This window comes from Amphiprion ocellaris, chromosome 12, assembly GCF_022539595.1.
Source record: "Amphiprion ocellaris isolate individual 3 ecotype Okinawa chromosome 12, ASM2253959v1, whole genome shotgun sequence".
Classification (NCBI taxonomy): domain Eukaryota; kingdom Metazoa; phylum Chordata; class Actinopteri; family Pomacentridae; genus Amphiprion; species Amphiprion ocellaris.
Window position 1 is genome coordinate 20,678,657 of NC_072777.1, and position 13,482 is coordinate 20,692,138.

Here is a 13,482-nt window from a genome sequence, read left to right on the forward strand (position 1 = left end):
GGTGCATTGTTGGCAATCCGTAGTGGAAAAATCAGGGCATCACTAAAGTCAACAGACTTCATCTTCTGAGGAATCACAGCTCCCTTTCATTTCATTAGCTGCTTCTCAGCTAACCACAGGTATCCCTCAGGCAAATACCCATGGGAAGGAAATGAGGGATATGCTGTATAAAGAAAAAGGACTATACTTGTCTAATATATGTAAAATAAAGAATGTTAATATGAAGAAGTACGTTTAAATGATAATGTGGTTGCCAGAGACCAAAGAACCAATCAAACAAATGATGCTCAAGTTAGAAAGACAACAAGACATTAGTTAACACAGATATCCTTTAATACCAAGTGTCTGTCTTTATTCTAATTCTATCACTGCACTGCTCCTCTGCAGTTAAGCAACGTTTGTTAAGCTAATAAATCATGTGTTAACACAGAACTCTTTCCAGATCTGGGTGCATTCCTGGATTTTGCTGCAAGGGGCCCCAGGGTTCGTCTCACACAAACAGCCAGCAACTACTGCTCAAACTTCTTCACTGCTGTGGCAGTGATAAGGAGGCATGTCTGCCTGTGCATGCACATGTTTGATATGCAAACGTTGTGATTTTGATGGCATTTTGTCTTTATTTCTCAATTAAGAGATGAGAGGAAACAAGGACAGTGAGGGAGGTGTTGTTATTCTTGGAAAAATGCTTTTAGCTTTTTTACTTTACACTGAAGCTATAGCAAGTAGATGACTAATCAGTTAGTTGATGAGCTAATTGTAGAAGTAAAATTTAAGAAAAAAAAGCCAAACATTCCCTAGTTTAATTTTTTCATTTGTGATTTCTTTCCTCTTTCTTGTGTTTTAAAAGAAAGTGAAAATCTCATTTTTAAGCCATTGTGATTGAGAAGTCCTTTGCGCATCTCCATCTCCATGACAACTGGATCTCTTCGTGTGCTTGAGGGGGATTATGTGATGCAACCAAAGCACAGGACCAACTAAATAGGAATATAATGTTTTGGTCTTTTTTTTCACCAAGGTCAACAATGAACTTTCAGACGCAACATAGCCTTCGGGTTTGAACTGTTGCAACCAGCATGGAATAAATTGTGATGAGCATTTCATGTTTGTTTTGCAAATTTTCTAACAATTCAAGGAGTAGAAGATAATCAGCAGAGAAATCTGTCATCACGGTAATTTGTTTCTGTCCAACAACTTTACACTTCAAAACATCATAAATCAGATATTTTGTTTAAATGATGGACCGTGTTGCTCATTATTCATTTTCAAAGGATCATTTGCAGCCCGTAAGTCTCTTAGAGTTCAGTTTAGACTACACGAACACTAAAAACTCCTTCCTCTATGTAAAAGTTTTTAAAGATTCAATATATACTTAGAATAAATATTGCAATTTTTAACCAGCCAGCTGTTTAGCTTTTCATTTTAGATAAATCATTTACAGTCATATCAATATGTTCAGGTTACGCGACCACAAACAATCGGAAAGTCTTCCTTGAGCTGTAATACCCTGGAAATGCGCACCTCTCGGAGAATGACTCATAAATGCTGACACCACTATCACCTGATCTGAGAGACTTTCCATCGCATATGTGGGTATTTTTCCAGTTCTCCTCCATGAAACTTCCACAAACACAGTCTAAGCCTCCAAAAAAAACCCAGTTAGTTACATGCAGGCAGATTTAACACATCTCAGTCAGGTGACATGTTGAGGACTACAAAGCTGTGTTGTGTGTTGTGTTAGCTGTTGCACAGCAGACAAATTATGTTGTGTTGAATTCCCCGTGAAGCCGAGACTTTCCCCTATTGTAGTCAGGCCTACATCAGCATTAACAGTGAGAGAATAACATATTAAAAATAGGAAGAGGTCAAATGTGAATTTAGGTAATTGTACAGAAAATCACTGAGAAACCCCCACAGTTCCACCTCTGCCACATCACACCTGGAATTGATCATTTTTGCTCAGAACAATCTCCCGACCTCCCTTTGTGACATTGACCAACTGTAGGTCAGAGTGTGTACTGCACTTATTTCACCAGGGGGCGCTGTTGCGACACACTTGAATGAGTGATGGTTGAATAAGCCCTGAAATGATTAATTTTGCATTTCTCCCCCTTGTCCTCAATTTGTGCTGCTTTAGGAGACCAGTTGTATAAGAACAGAGAAACAACCTTCAATGTCGGGTTGGTAAATATGAGAAATTTCTCTATTTTCTGGTGTACCTCTGTGGATGGAATTTATGCAGCCTGGAGCAAATTATCGTTTTCCTCTAAATGCACAATATTAAAAACAGTGGTTGTTTGGCGATAGACACCGTTACTCAGCTTTTACTGACAAGTTCAACTGGATCATAATTTCACCTTAACTGTACTGAATCACAATGTTTGTAGAGTTTTTCCAAAATAAATTTTATTTCACAGAAATCATGACAAATTGTGCAATGTTAAGTTTTCACACTGAAAATCAAGTAGACATATAAGTAATTATTGATTATAGTTTCGTCATTTCTGACTATTTCCCTTCAGGTACAACTAGACTTCTTGCAGCATTATAATGCTTTACGAAATTATATTTCTTTTTGGCCTTTACAGGACAACCATCAGCATTCATTAATCATATTTTAGCCATAATTCTGCACCAGAAATTAGATTGTGTCACTTTAATGTGTTTTTTTTTTTTTACAGATAATCACAGATAAAGATCTGCCTGTCAGATGGAAATCAAAGCATTTGCAAATTGTTTTTGGTATTACATGAGCATTTTTTTTTATTTTAGTGTCTCTAAATCATTAAATGACCTTCTAAAATCTCCGTGGGTGATGTGATTACAGTGTTTGATTGTAGTTAATAAGATTCTGTTAGGTACATATTACATTTGGACTACAGAAAAACATTGTCATGTATTTTCACTAAGTTATCAACATCACTGTTGTTTCATCATATCAGCTGATTATGTTATTTTTGATAAGATAAGATAAGATAAGATAAGATAAGATAAGATAAGATAAGATAAGATAAGATAAGATAAGATAAGATAAGATAAGATAAGAATAGATAAGATAAGATAAGATAAGATAAGATAAGATAAGATAAGATAAGATAAGAGGGAAATTCTTCATGTAAAAGAAACTCACAATGCCATATGAGCACCACCACTATAAATAACCTAATAATTGCAGGTGGTCTCAGTGTTATTTATTCCACACAAATATCAGAGTTAGAGAAAAGGGAAGTCTAATAATTACACAGAAAAAAAAGAAAAGCACCTGACTCTCCAGTAGTCCAGTTATAGAATCTTCTGTTAAGCATTCAAACATTGTTCAAATGCAAAATATTTATTTTTATTTTTTTATTTTATAAGATCCCAAAACTTCCAAATACACCAGATGACCGAATCTTGTTTAGAATGTGAGTAAAAACGTTACATGTCATTTAGATTAAATGGTGCAACGATTACACAAGAATAAATGTAAATATTGATGCATCTATTAGTTGATGCAGTAGTTTTTAGTGTCGTGCTATGTGCTGCAGGATTTTTTCAGCAATGATGCATTTTTGAAACGGGCAAGTTTAACTATCTTTAACTGTAAGTGAATGTTTGAGATTGTGGGGCATTAACTGCAAAACACATAAATATAACAGGTTCCAGTTGAAGACGTCAACTGAACAAACATTGTGGCCATCTGACGAGCTGGTGGCAGCCTTGGACAAGAATCCAACTCTTTGCTGAGACAAAACTCCATTTCCCATGGTCCTTTGTTCGACTCCGCAGTGATGTGGGGTGTGGTGGTTGAATGACTGTGTGTGTGTGTGTGTGTGTGTGTGTGTGTGTGTGTCTGCGTGTGTGTGTGTCTGCGTGTGTTTTGCGTACAGGAGAGGAACTGTGTCTCTCCGCACAAATCGAGAGCCGCAAATTCAGCTCGGAGCATCAGTGAGCGGAGGACCGGAGGATGCGGACAGCAGCGGTGTGTGGAGGATCAGCAGGGCTTCTACCATCAGGACGACATGAGTCTGATGCCTGAATTGATTTGTGTCATTACCGGCATTGTTGGATTTTTTTCACCGACTGAATCTGAACGTGTAGCGGGGACTGCAATGGAGCGTCGATCCAAAGCGTGAGAAGTGCTGCGCGTCTGTGTGTTTGGAGGCTCATTTTATAGACAATAAGCAGAGCAGATTAGCTATTAGACACAGCGGCTTCATCATTTGTACTGGTAAATATCTGAGTCTGTGTTATTAGGGACTGTAGCTGTTTCCATTGTGATATCATCCAGAAGCCATACTGAATGTGTTATTGATGATTTAAAAAAAATCACAATCCACAGACAGGAGATACACATTCTGATTAAAGGCTTCATAAAGGTGTCTAGCCTTTTATGATTTAGGTCGTTTAATTTGTCTTTTTGTTGTGTCCAACAACAAACAGAAGCCAGTCATGTCAAAGAATAAGAGCAGTGAGTCGGTGAAGGTGGTAGTCCGATGCCGTCCTTTGAACCGGAAAGAGGAGTCCAATGGGCCTGCAGGGGGAATAGTGCAGATGGACCTGCGACTCGGACAGGTGATCCTGAGAAACCCTCGTGCACCACCAAGTGAACCCCAGAAAACATTCACATTCGATGCCGTCTATGATGCAAATTCCAAACAGCGAGATCTGTACGATGAGAGCGTGCGGCCGCTAATAGATTCAGTGCTTGCAGGGTTCAATGGCACCATATTTGCGTACGGGCAGACCGGAACAGGAAAGACGTACACCATGCAGGGAGCCTGGCTGGATCCAGAGAAACGAGGTGTGATTCCCAACGCATTCGACCACATCTTTACACACATCTCCCGCTCCCAGTCTGACAAGCAGTACCTGGTGCGGGCGTCCTACCTCGAGATCTATCGAGAGGAGGTTCGGGATCTTCTTGATCCCAACCATGGCAACGCCAGAGCCCTGGAGCTCCGAGAGAGTCCAGAGACTGGTGTGTATGTGCGTGACCTCACGTCATGTGTCTGCAAGAGCATCAAAGAGATCGAGGAGGTGATGAATGTGGGCAATCAGGCAAGGGCGGTTGGTGCTACAGACATGAATGAACATTCGTCCAGATCTCATGCTTTGTTCCTGATCACAGTGGAGTGCAGCCAGCCTGGACCAGATGGCAGGAAACATATTCGAGTGGGGCGCCTTAACCTGGTGGACCTCGCTGGCAGCGAGCGTCAAGCCAAGACCGGCGTCCAGGGAGAGCGCTTAAAAGAAGCGGCCAAGATCAACCTTTCCTTGTCAGCTCTGGGAAATGTGATATCAGCGTTAGCAGATGGGCGCAGCGGCCATGTGCCATACCGGGACTCCAAGCTGACCCGGCTGTTGCAGGACTCTTTAGGTGGGAATGCTAAGACTGTCATGGTCGCTACACTTGGTCCCTCCTCTCAGCACTACGATGAGACTCTCACCACCCTCCGGTATGCCAACCGGGCCAAGAACATCCAGAACCAGCCCAGAGTCAACGAGGACCCCAAAGATGCTCTGCTGCGAGAGTTCCAGAGGGAGATCGCTCGCCTCAGGGCCCAGCTCAACCACAGGAAGTGGAGGAGCAAACAGAAGAAGGAGCAGGTGGATGGCGAGGGCTGGGACAGAGACGGGGATGAAGAGACGGAGGGCGAAGAGGAGGAGGAGGAGGAGGAGGTGGAGAAGGATGCAGAGGAGTACGTGAAGCTGGAGGAACAGCGGTTGGAGAGGGAGAAGGAGGCCATCAGAGAAGATCAATTCCTGTTGGCTGAGGAAAAGCAGAGGCTGCTGGGAGAGAAGGAGAGGATGATGGGAGATCTGAGGAAGGAGCAGGAAGCCACCGAGCAACTGACCGCCAAGTACAAGGTGAGTCCAACAGAGCTGAAGCTAAAGATGAAGGTGTTGAGAAAACGTAAACATAATTTGTGGTTCAAATCAATTCATTTTGGATTTCTGGCTCTCTTTTGGGTGATTTCAGTCGTGAATTATGGGGCCACCTGTTATTCATGAAAGTAACTGTTTTGAAGTTACTATGGCTCTGATTGGCCCCTTCTCCATGGCAACATTGGCTGAGGCTCATTTCTCAGAAACAAACATGGCTGAAAATTTTTTAAACTTCAAGACATAACCTGGGAAAGTCCAGTTTTTCATTACAAAACATTTTCAGAATCATCACAATCTCACCACAAGGTCCATAAATAATAATATTGACATAATCTCGATTGGCAGCTGATGTTCAGATTAAATTTTTTTTAGACATTTCACAGATGTCTGGTTTATGTTGCTTAAACTTGAGATTACAAATTCTTCATGAACTGTAGAAAAAGCAGTTGGCAAAACAAAAGTACAGTCACTGTTTATTAGACACCGAGATGAGTTGGTTTTGTTTACTTTTGATAACATATTTTGTTGACGGCTGGTTTAATATGTCAAAATAAAGAAGAAGAAAAAAAAGACAAATAAAGCCTCTAGTCCTAGTCTCCCAGTCTCCCTAATAGTAATCATTACCACTAAAGGCCAAACCCCAGCCAAATGAACCTTAAAACTAAGCCATAAAAAGCTCCTTGAAACGGGCACAAATCTGTTCACTATCAAGATCTCACTGATCCTCACAAAGATAGACACACACAGCTGTCTCAATTCATACAGTCAGGTTAGGCACATGTGGTCCATTGGATCATCATATGTGATATCTTATGAGCTGAGTGATATCAGTAAAAAATATTTTTTGAACATTAAAGGGGTGCTCTAATGCAATAATTCATCAATTCATCAGTTGACAGAAGGTGAATACTGAGTGCTGGATTCTGCAGTTCCAGTAACGAAACTCACTTCTTTGAGATGATGCTTCTATGTAATTTTTCAGTATTGATCTTTCTAAAAGTCACTGTCTCTGAGGCTTAGCTGTCCATATTCTAAGACAATAACCGTCTACTAACAGACTTGCCATTGAAGGCTGCAATCTCTGTGTTATTAACAAAGATAAAAAAATGATTCATGTGATTGCATACTTGTGAAAATTTACTACAACATGCTTTCATTTCATATATTTTTGTCTGTATCCGTAAAACTCACCACCATGTGATTCAAAAGTCACTTTCCCAGCTTGTGAGTTGTTATCTCTGCTGTTTAAAAACACCCACAGTGTTCTACCCTCTGTGTACAGCTGTTATTATCTGAACTACTCAACTTGGTCATAGAAATTGTGTTTATTTCAAGCTGATGAAACCAGAAATATTAGTTAACAATGTTTTGACACAGTAGTTTTAAAAAAAACATGAATTTTTCATATCCAGGCATAAAGAATGAACTGCTTAACATACTATAGAGAACGTTAATCAGCATCAGTTTTGATATTCCAATGAAAATCCAATGAATCCAGCGAGGATTAGATGATCATACGTGACAGTAAATTAAATATATTTGGATTTGGTTGGACAAAACATGATATCTGAAAATGTCAACTTGATGACTTTTCTCTATGTTCACATTTTGGAGACAAAGCAATCCATTATTCAAGAAAGTTATTGTCAGATAAATGATATATGAAAATAGTTGCATCCTCACCTACTGCTGTCAGTCTGGTTTTTGATATGATTTTCTTACTTCAGAAACATATCTGTTCTGGTTTGAGCTTCCTCTTAATATTCCCAGATATACAATAATTTACAGTAATATAACCCTTTATACGATGCACGGTCAATTATTCTAAATCGTAAATCTATAAATATATTTAAGAAGGTTGATGAACAGGTTCAGAGATTATGCCTATAAAAATCAAATACCAGTCTTCATTTGGCCACTACCCCTGTCAAAGCTGTGCAGCTATTCACTGCTCCCAGTGTTTCTGCAATGCTCATAACGCTCCCTGAGTGTTTCTAAATGGTGTCAAATCTGTGACCCTTCAAACTGAATTTCATGTATATGTGGGGAAGAAGAGCAGGAGAATGATACACAGCAAATGGTTTGCAGCCAGTAATGGAAGCAGGGACTAACTGCTCATGGCATATGTGGCCATGTGGCGTGCTGCAGCCACTTGGCCATCAGATCACTCCATCTGTGATCATTTTGATATGTTATCATAAAAGTACAGTGCAGTAAAATGCTATAGAGCTGATCTGAAACCAGCATTATTATGCATTTCATCCGAATAATGTTAATAAGATGTTTGCGAAAACTGACCTCAAATCTGCCATTAATGATCTGACTTCTTGTCAGTCAGTACAGAACGACACAGTGTTGTGTTCTGTGGCTTATATCATAATTCTGGTCTGTAGTTGGAGTTTGCAGTGAGTAGTGACCTTCAAAGAGTCAGTGTGATTCTTATGCTCAGTGTTTGATGCTCTGTAGTCTGGATTTTGATTGCAAGATAGCTTTTACAATCATTTGTGCGGTTATTTGACTTGACTTCACTGAATAGACTCCCCCGGCTGGTAAATGTTCAGGTCTGTCATCCTACCCTTGTCACACAGACGACAGATATCACCATGGCTGTTTTCTTTGACTATAGAACGCTTCCCCAGAGAAGTAACTTACGATGGGTTTAAAACGCCTCTTCTTTCTTTGCAAATCTTCACACACATCATCACATATCCAGCAAAGACTGAGTCAGAGCTGCAATAATTACTTGCTCTGAATCATGGCCATATCCAGTCAATAAGTCACTCGTGCAGAATGGCTTGGTGACTGCACTCTTTAGTACTATAGCGGCAGCCTGGACCATCCAACACGAGACACTGCTAGATCAGCTTACTGAACAGCCTGACGCTCTGCAAGGAGGAGAAAGATATTTTCACTGCTCTGGCTCTATGGGAGCAATGGAAGGGCTGCTGTGGATTTTAGATTTTTATAAAATGTTGTACTTTCAATTTTTGGTCTTCCCACCTTCTCTCCAACTCCTGAAGAGCCTTTAATAGCTCTCAGAGCATTAATGTGAGCTCGATGCACTGGGTAAAGATATTCAGCGTAGGTGGAGAGAGCTGTAACGACACACAGGGAGGGTTTTTACAGTTTTAAAAAGGTTGCACTCCTCACGTCTCCAAACGCTACATTTTAGCTGAACTGAATTCTGGTCTGTTAAAGCTTTTGACGGTAGACAAATAGATCTGTTTGCCTCTTCTGCCATGAACCTCTAACATGTAGGGCTGGGCAACACAACTAAAATCAATACCATGATACTATTAACAGTATGTTTCTGATACTGATATTTTGCAAAACTGCAAATTACATTTCTATCACACATACAGTTATACAGTTAATGTTGTTGTCTTAGTTCTGCTGTTACAAACCGCAGTAGTGTTGCCACAGGTAGCAGATCTAAATAAAATAACTCATCAGTGGTAAGGTTTTTTAACTGATCAAGTGGTGTGGTAATATTCACAGAAGCTACATTCCTCATAAGACGCAAGCAAATCGGAGCTTTCAGCGTGGTCTGAAAGACAACCAAGGAGCAGCACGTGATACCACCACCATACACGGACAAATATGTTCAAGAGTTCGGTTGGGATTTGTTACGAGGAGATGCCTCTGTCTAGTGAGCTCTGAATTCGCAGATCAAACTGTAGAAATGGGACTGATCTCTTCAGTAAAAGTGGCTGTGTATTTCCTTTGTTTTATTTGTATATTTCCTGTACATTTAGGTAATTGTAATGATACAACAATGAAATGAGTTAGAGGGGAAAAATCACCTGAAGTTCTGTGAAGCACCAACGGAGCAATAACAAAACACCCCAGTTATATAGAGCTCTACTGAAATACACTGCAGTGGCAAACCACTTTTTCATTATCATTTGTATTTATGAATAAGGAGACATTGACATTCCTTCCATACATAAAATTAAACATATCTTTACATTATCTTTCATTAACCCAACTAAGCTACACAGTAACTTATAGGCTGTATAATAAATTGTATTTTTATAGGCTGACTGTTTGTCACCTTTTGTTTTTTTTTAAATTACCCTAAGTAGATCAGTTCATGCATGCAGTAATACCATTACTGCAAACAGTTTTCCACCAAAGCAATGAAACTGAAAACTATCTGTAATATTGCACTGCATACGCCCAGAAATATGTGTCCTGAAGAAATAATGTGCTAAAAATAGGAATGTATTGTTGTGAACTGTTACTGCTGCAGCTAGTGCTGTGGTGTTAGTACCTATACAACAGCAGAATTTCACTTGGCCGGTTAGTGTTAATCTTTTCTCACCCTGGAGGCTCTTGTATCAGGACCAGGCTGGATCCAGTATTAAAAGAAACCCCATTCCATTTTTCTAACATTGCTGAGCATGGCACATTCCCTATAGAGACTGCCTGCCATTACTATGATTAAAATGAATGCAGTATTGTTGTGCTTTGGTAGAATTGCAGCTGAGGAATTTTAGAGCAGGTTTAATAACATTAATGTCACTGACTCATTGTCTTAAGGCACTTTTGATTAGATTAAGAGACACATCCTGATGAAGAAAATTAAAATTTAATTTAATTAAATTTAATTTTAATTTTAGCACGAGTGTCACCCAACCTGGTGATTCAGACAAAGAAACTTATAGTGTTTTTACATTCTCCAGAGCTCAGTGTTGTTCATTTATGCCTTACAGTCATGGAACTGTTACCAACAAAATGTGCAGATGGTTTTTCAGGTAGAAATTACAAAAAAATTTATATGGCAGGCTTGACAGGCTAAATTTGCTTTGAAAATTATGACAACACAGCAGGAATGATTTTCCAGAGGTTTCCTTTTTATTTTGTGGACTCAGCTGCACACACTCAAAACAAAAGGTCTAAAATCCCTGAAATTGGCAAAATAGAGTGTTTATGCTGCAGTTTGAGAGCAGTGCAAACACACGTCCATTTTTGCCTCGTGTCTAGGATTTGGTGCTTTGTGAGTGAATGTCTGAGGTATAGGAAATCCCCTGACACAGAGCTAATGTATGTCCCTATCCTTTGCCCTTCAGAATTAGGGCTTTCATGCACATTTCTCCATTAGGCTCCTCATATTTCTTTCTGTCTCCCTCTCCAAACAACCACGGTGCTAATACTGTTAAGTGCTAAACGGTAAAATTTTTTTACACTTTACAGTTCAGAGGGTCTTCGGCTTAGCCTGGGTGTTTGATGCTGACTGGCTGCCGAGTGATGAGAATCACCAGCTCCCTCCAGGGAGGAAGATGATTAAGGGGCAGAAGTATTTCCTGCCTTTCATGCAGCAGCATGTGGTTGGTTTAGAAGGACACCTGCTTAACCTCAAAGCAATGCTAGTCATGCAAGATGCAGGTTCATTTGTTTGCTCCAAGATGGTGAAATCTAAAATATAAATGTGGTAATAGCTGGTCGAACAGGTTTTATTCCCCTGTGCTTTAGAGCTGTTGCATCGAGCTACCATCGTTGTCCAAAAATAAGTAAAAATTCATCAGTGAGCCACAGCGTTGCACTTGGTCACACGTTTCTTCATGAGCACAAACATACAAATTGTGGTTTATTTTGAGTCCATCCCACATACAGAATTCTGTAATGTAAAATCTAACATTGCTCTTTTAAAAATGTTTGTGTGTTTATTTAAAATGTATGTCTTTGCAGTGACATGATGGCTGAGGTCGCAAATGCCCCGAGCAGTGAATCTTAAGAAATAATCTGCAGAAAAGAGAAATTTTGTGGGAACCAAAAAGCTTGTGGCTAAGAGGCAAAGAGAGGCAGAAACGCATCATTATCTGATGTTTTCACTAAATTTGTTGACAACTAAAAAAAAAAAAAAAAAAAAAAAGTAGAATTTCACCAACCTTATCCTTTACACTAATGGTGCCTTTTCTGGCTTTTATACTGAGATAAAAATTTTTTAAAAAGGCATTAGGCACTTGGTGAGTTCACAGCTTTGTTTTATGTGCCTGAAGTCCTTCTTTGGTCATTGATTGAACCCATACAAAGTTTTCTGTGTATAAAATTACACATTTAGAATTTTTCCTTGAAAATAATCAGTTTCTGCCTTCTAATGCCTGAAAAGTTACTTCTCTAGACTGCGAGGCCCTACATAGCTCCTGTCACCCCTCTGCCACTCACTACACCTTGGGCACACCAGCTCACCTGCGGCTCTGCTCAAAGAGTGTAAAACTGCTCTACTTTACACAATGGCAAGCTGTAATATTGAAATAATTAAGCCAGACATGTTTGAACTGCAAGTGGATTCTGAAGAAGAATAATGATACAGAAAATCTCACCCTGCAAACTGACTGGGTTTGTTCTGATGTTTGTTGAATATGAAACCCTGGAAGTCTAAATCCATGTTTTGGAAACTGTTAAGAGTACACAGCAGTTTTAAGGTGGAAATCCTCGGCCATAACGTTGTTTGCTTGTTTTTCATTAAATGTCTTATAGCATATTAAAAAAAACACCACCTGGACACGTTCAAGAATATTTCATTATTTCAATTCAAAAATAGATTTTTACTGAAGGGGATCTTCAACAAGTGAACAAGAATTCCTTTATGGTTATGTCTGTCTTTCTCTGTTTTTCCTTTTTCAGAGGAATGTGGGAGGTGGTTATAAATAGTGTGTTAGCATTTCGTGCTCTAAAATCAGCTGTTTCTATTTGTTATCATTTTGAAAATCCAATAGCCCTTGAACATGATTTTGTAAAAATTTTAGGAGACAGTGAAAAATATTCTTTGTAAAATAATATGACAGCTGCAGTACCATAGAAAATAAGCACTGTCACATTTTCAAGAATGACCGTAAATCTAAGACAAACGTACTTTGCATCGCATGTTTCCTGTGCAGCTATAGTGAAACATGCTAGAAATAATATTGGTCAAATTCTTTTATAATTCCTCAAAATGAAAATTTCTCTATAAACAGACACCTCAATAGACAAGAATGCCATGCAGCCAAAACACTTGACAGAATTTCTCGGAAAATACACAAAGAGAAAATCCCTATTTGTCTCAATAACAGAATCATCTGCACTGATTTAAGGGAAGATTTTTCTCTAAATCCAGCCAAAGCTGAAGCAGTCGAGATCACATTTAATAATCAAGTAATTGTTTTAACAATTTTTTTCAAGCTTTCTCTTTCTGTTGGGAGAAATGACTGCTTTACTGTATCCAACATGAGAGCACAATGAACATGTTCAGGTTTTATTACGTCCTCTTGGGCTCTGGGCAACATTTAAAAAAAAAAAAAAAAAAAAAACTGTAATAGGTCAAACTGTTCCACAGAAGAATCATTAGCTTCAGCCCTAAAAACAAGTGAGTTGGTGTAATTATTATAATACATATGCATGCATATACATGAGGTGCTGTGTCTTGTCTTATTTTGTGGATTTTTCCTGATATATCAGATTAGTTAGAGTGACAAAAATCTAAATTTTTTTTTAACTACTCTTCTGTTTGATTGCCTTACAGGAGGTCACTACCTATTATATTTTGATCAAGGTTCTGATATGTGCTGAAAAGTCTTTTACTATTAAGCTCACTCAGAATTGTTTGCTGTGTGAACTGAAGTTAAATTTAAG

At 39.0% G+C, this 13,482-nt stretch overlaps 1 protein-coding gene across 1 annotated transcript in view; it reads left to right on the plus strand.

Annotated features, from left to right (window-relative positions):
• The first annotated feature begins 3,826 nt into the window (after positions 1 to 3,826).
• Positions 3,827 to 13,482, plus strand: part of LOC111589028 (kinesin-like protein KIF3C) — a 36,115-nt gene continuing 26,459 nt past the window's right edge. Inside the window, exon 1 of the mRNA XM_023299718.3 lies at positions 3,827 to 5,847. Coding sequence (XP_023155486.2) covers positions 4,429 to 5,847 — 1,419 coding nt within the window. The 5' untranslated portion in view covers positions 3,827 to 4,428. The remainder of the gene's footprint in view (positions 5,848 to 13,482) is intronic.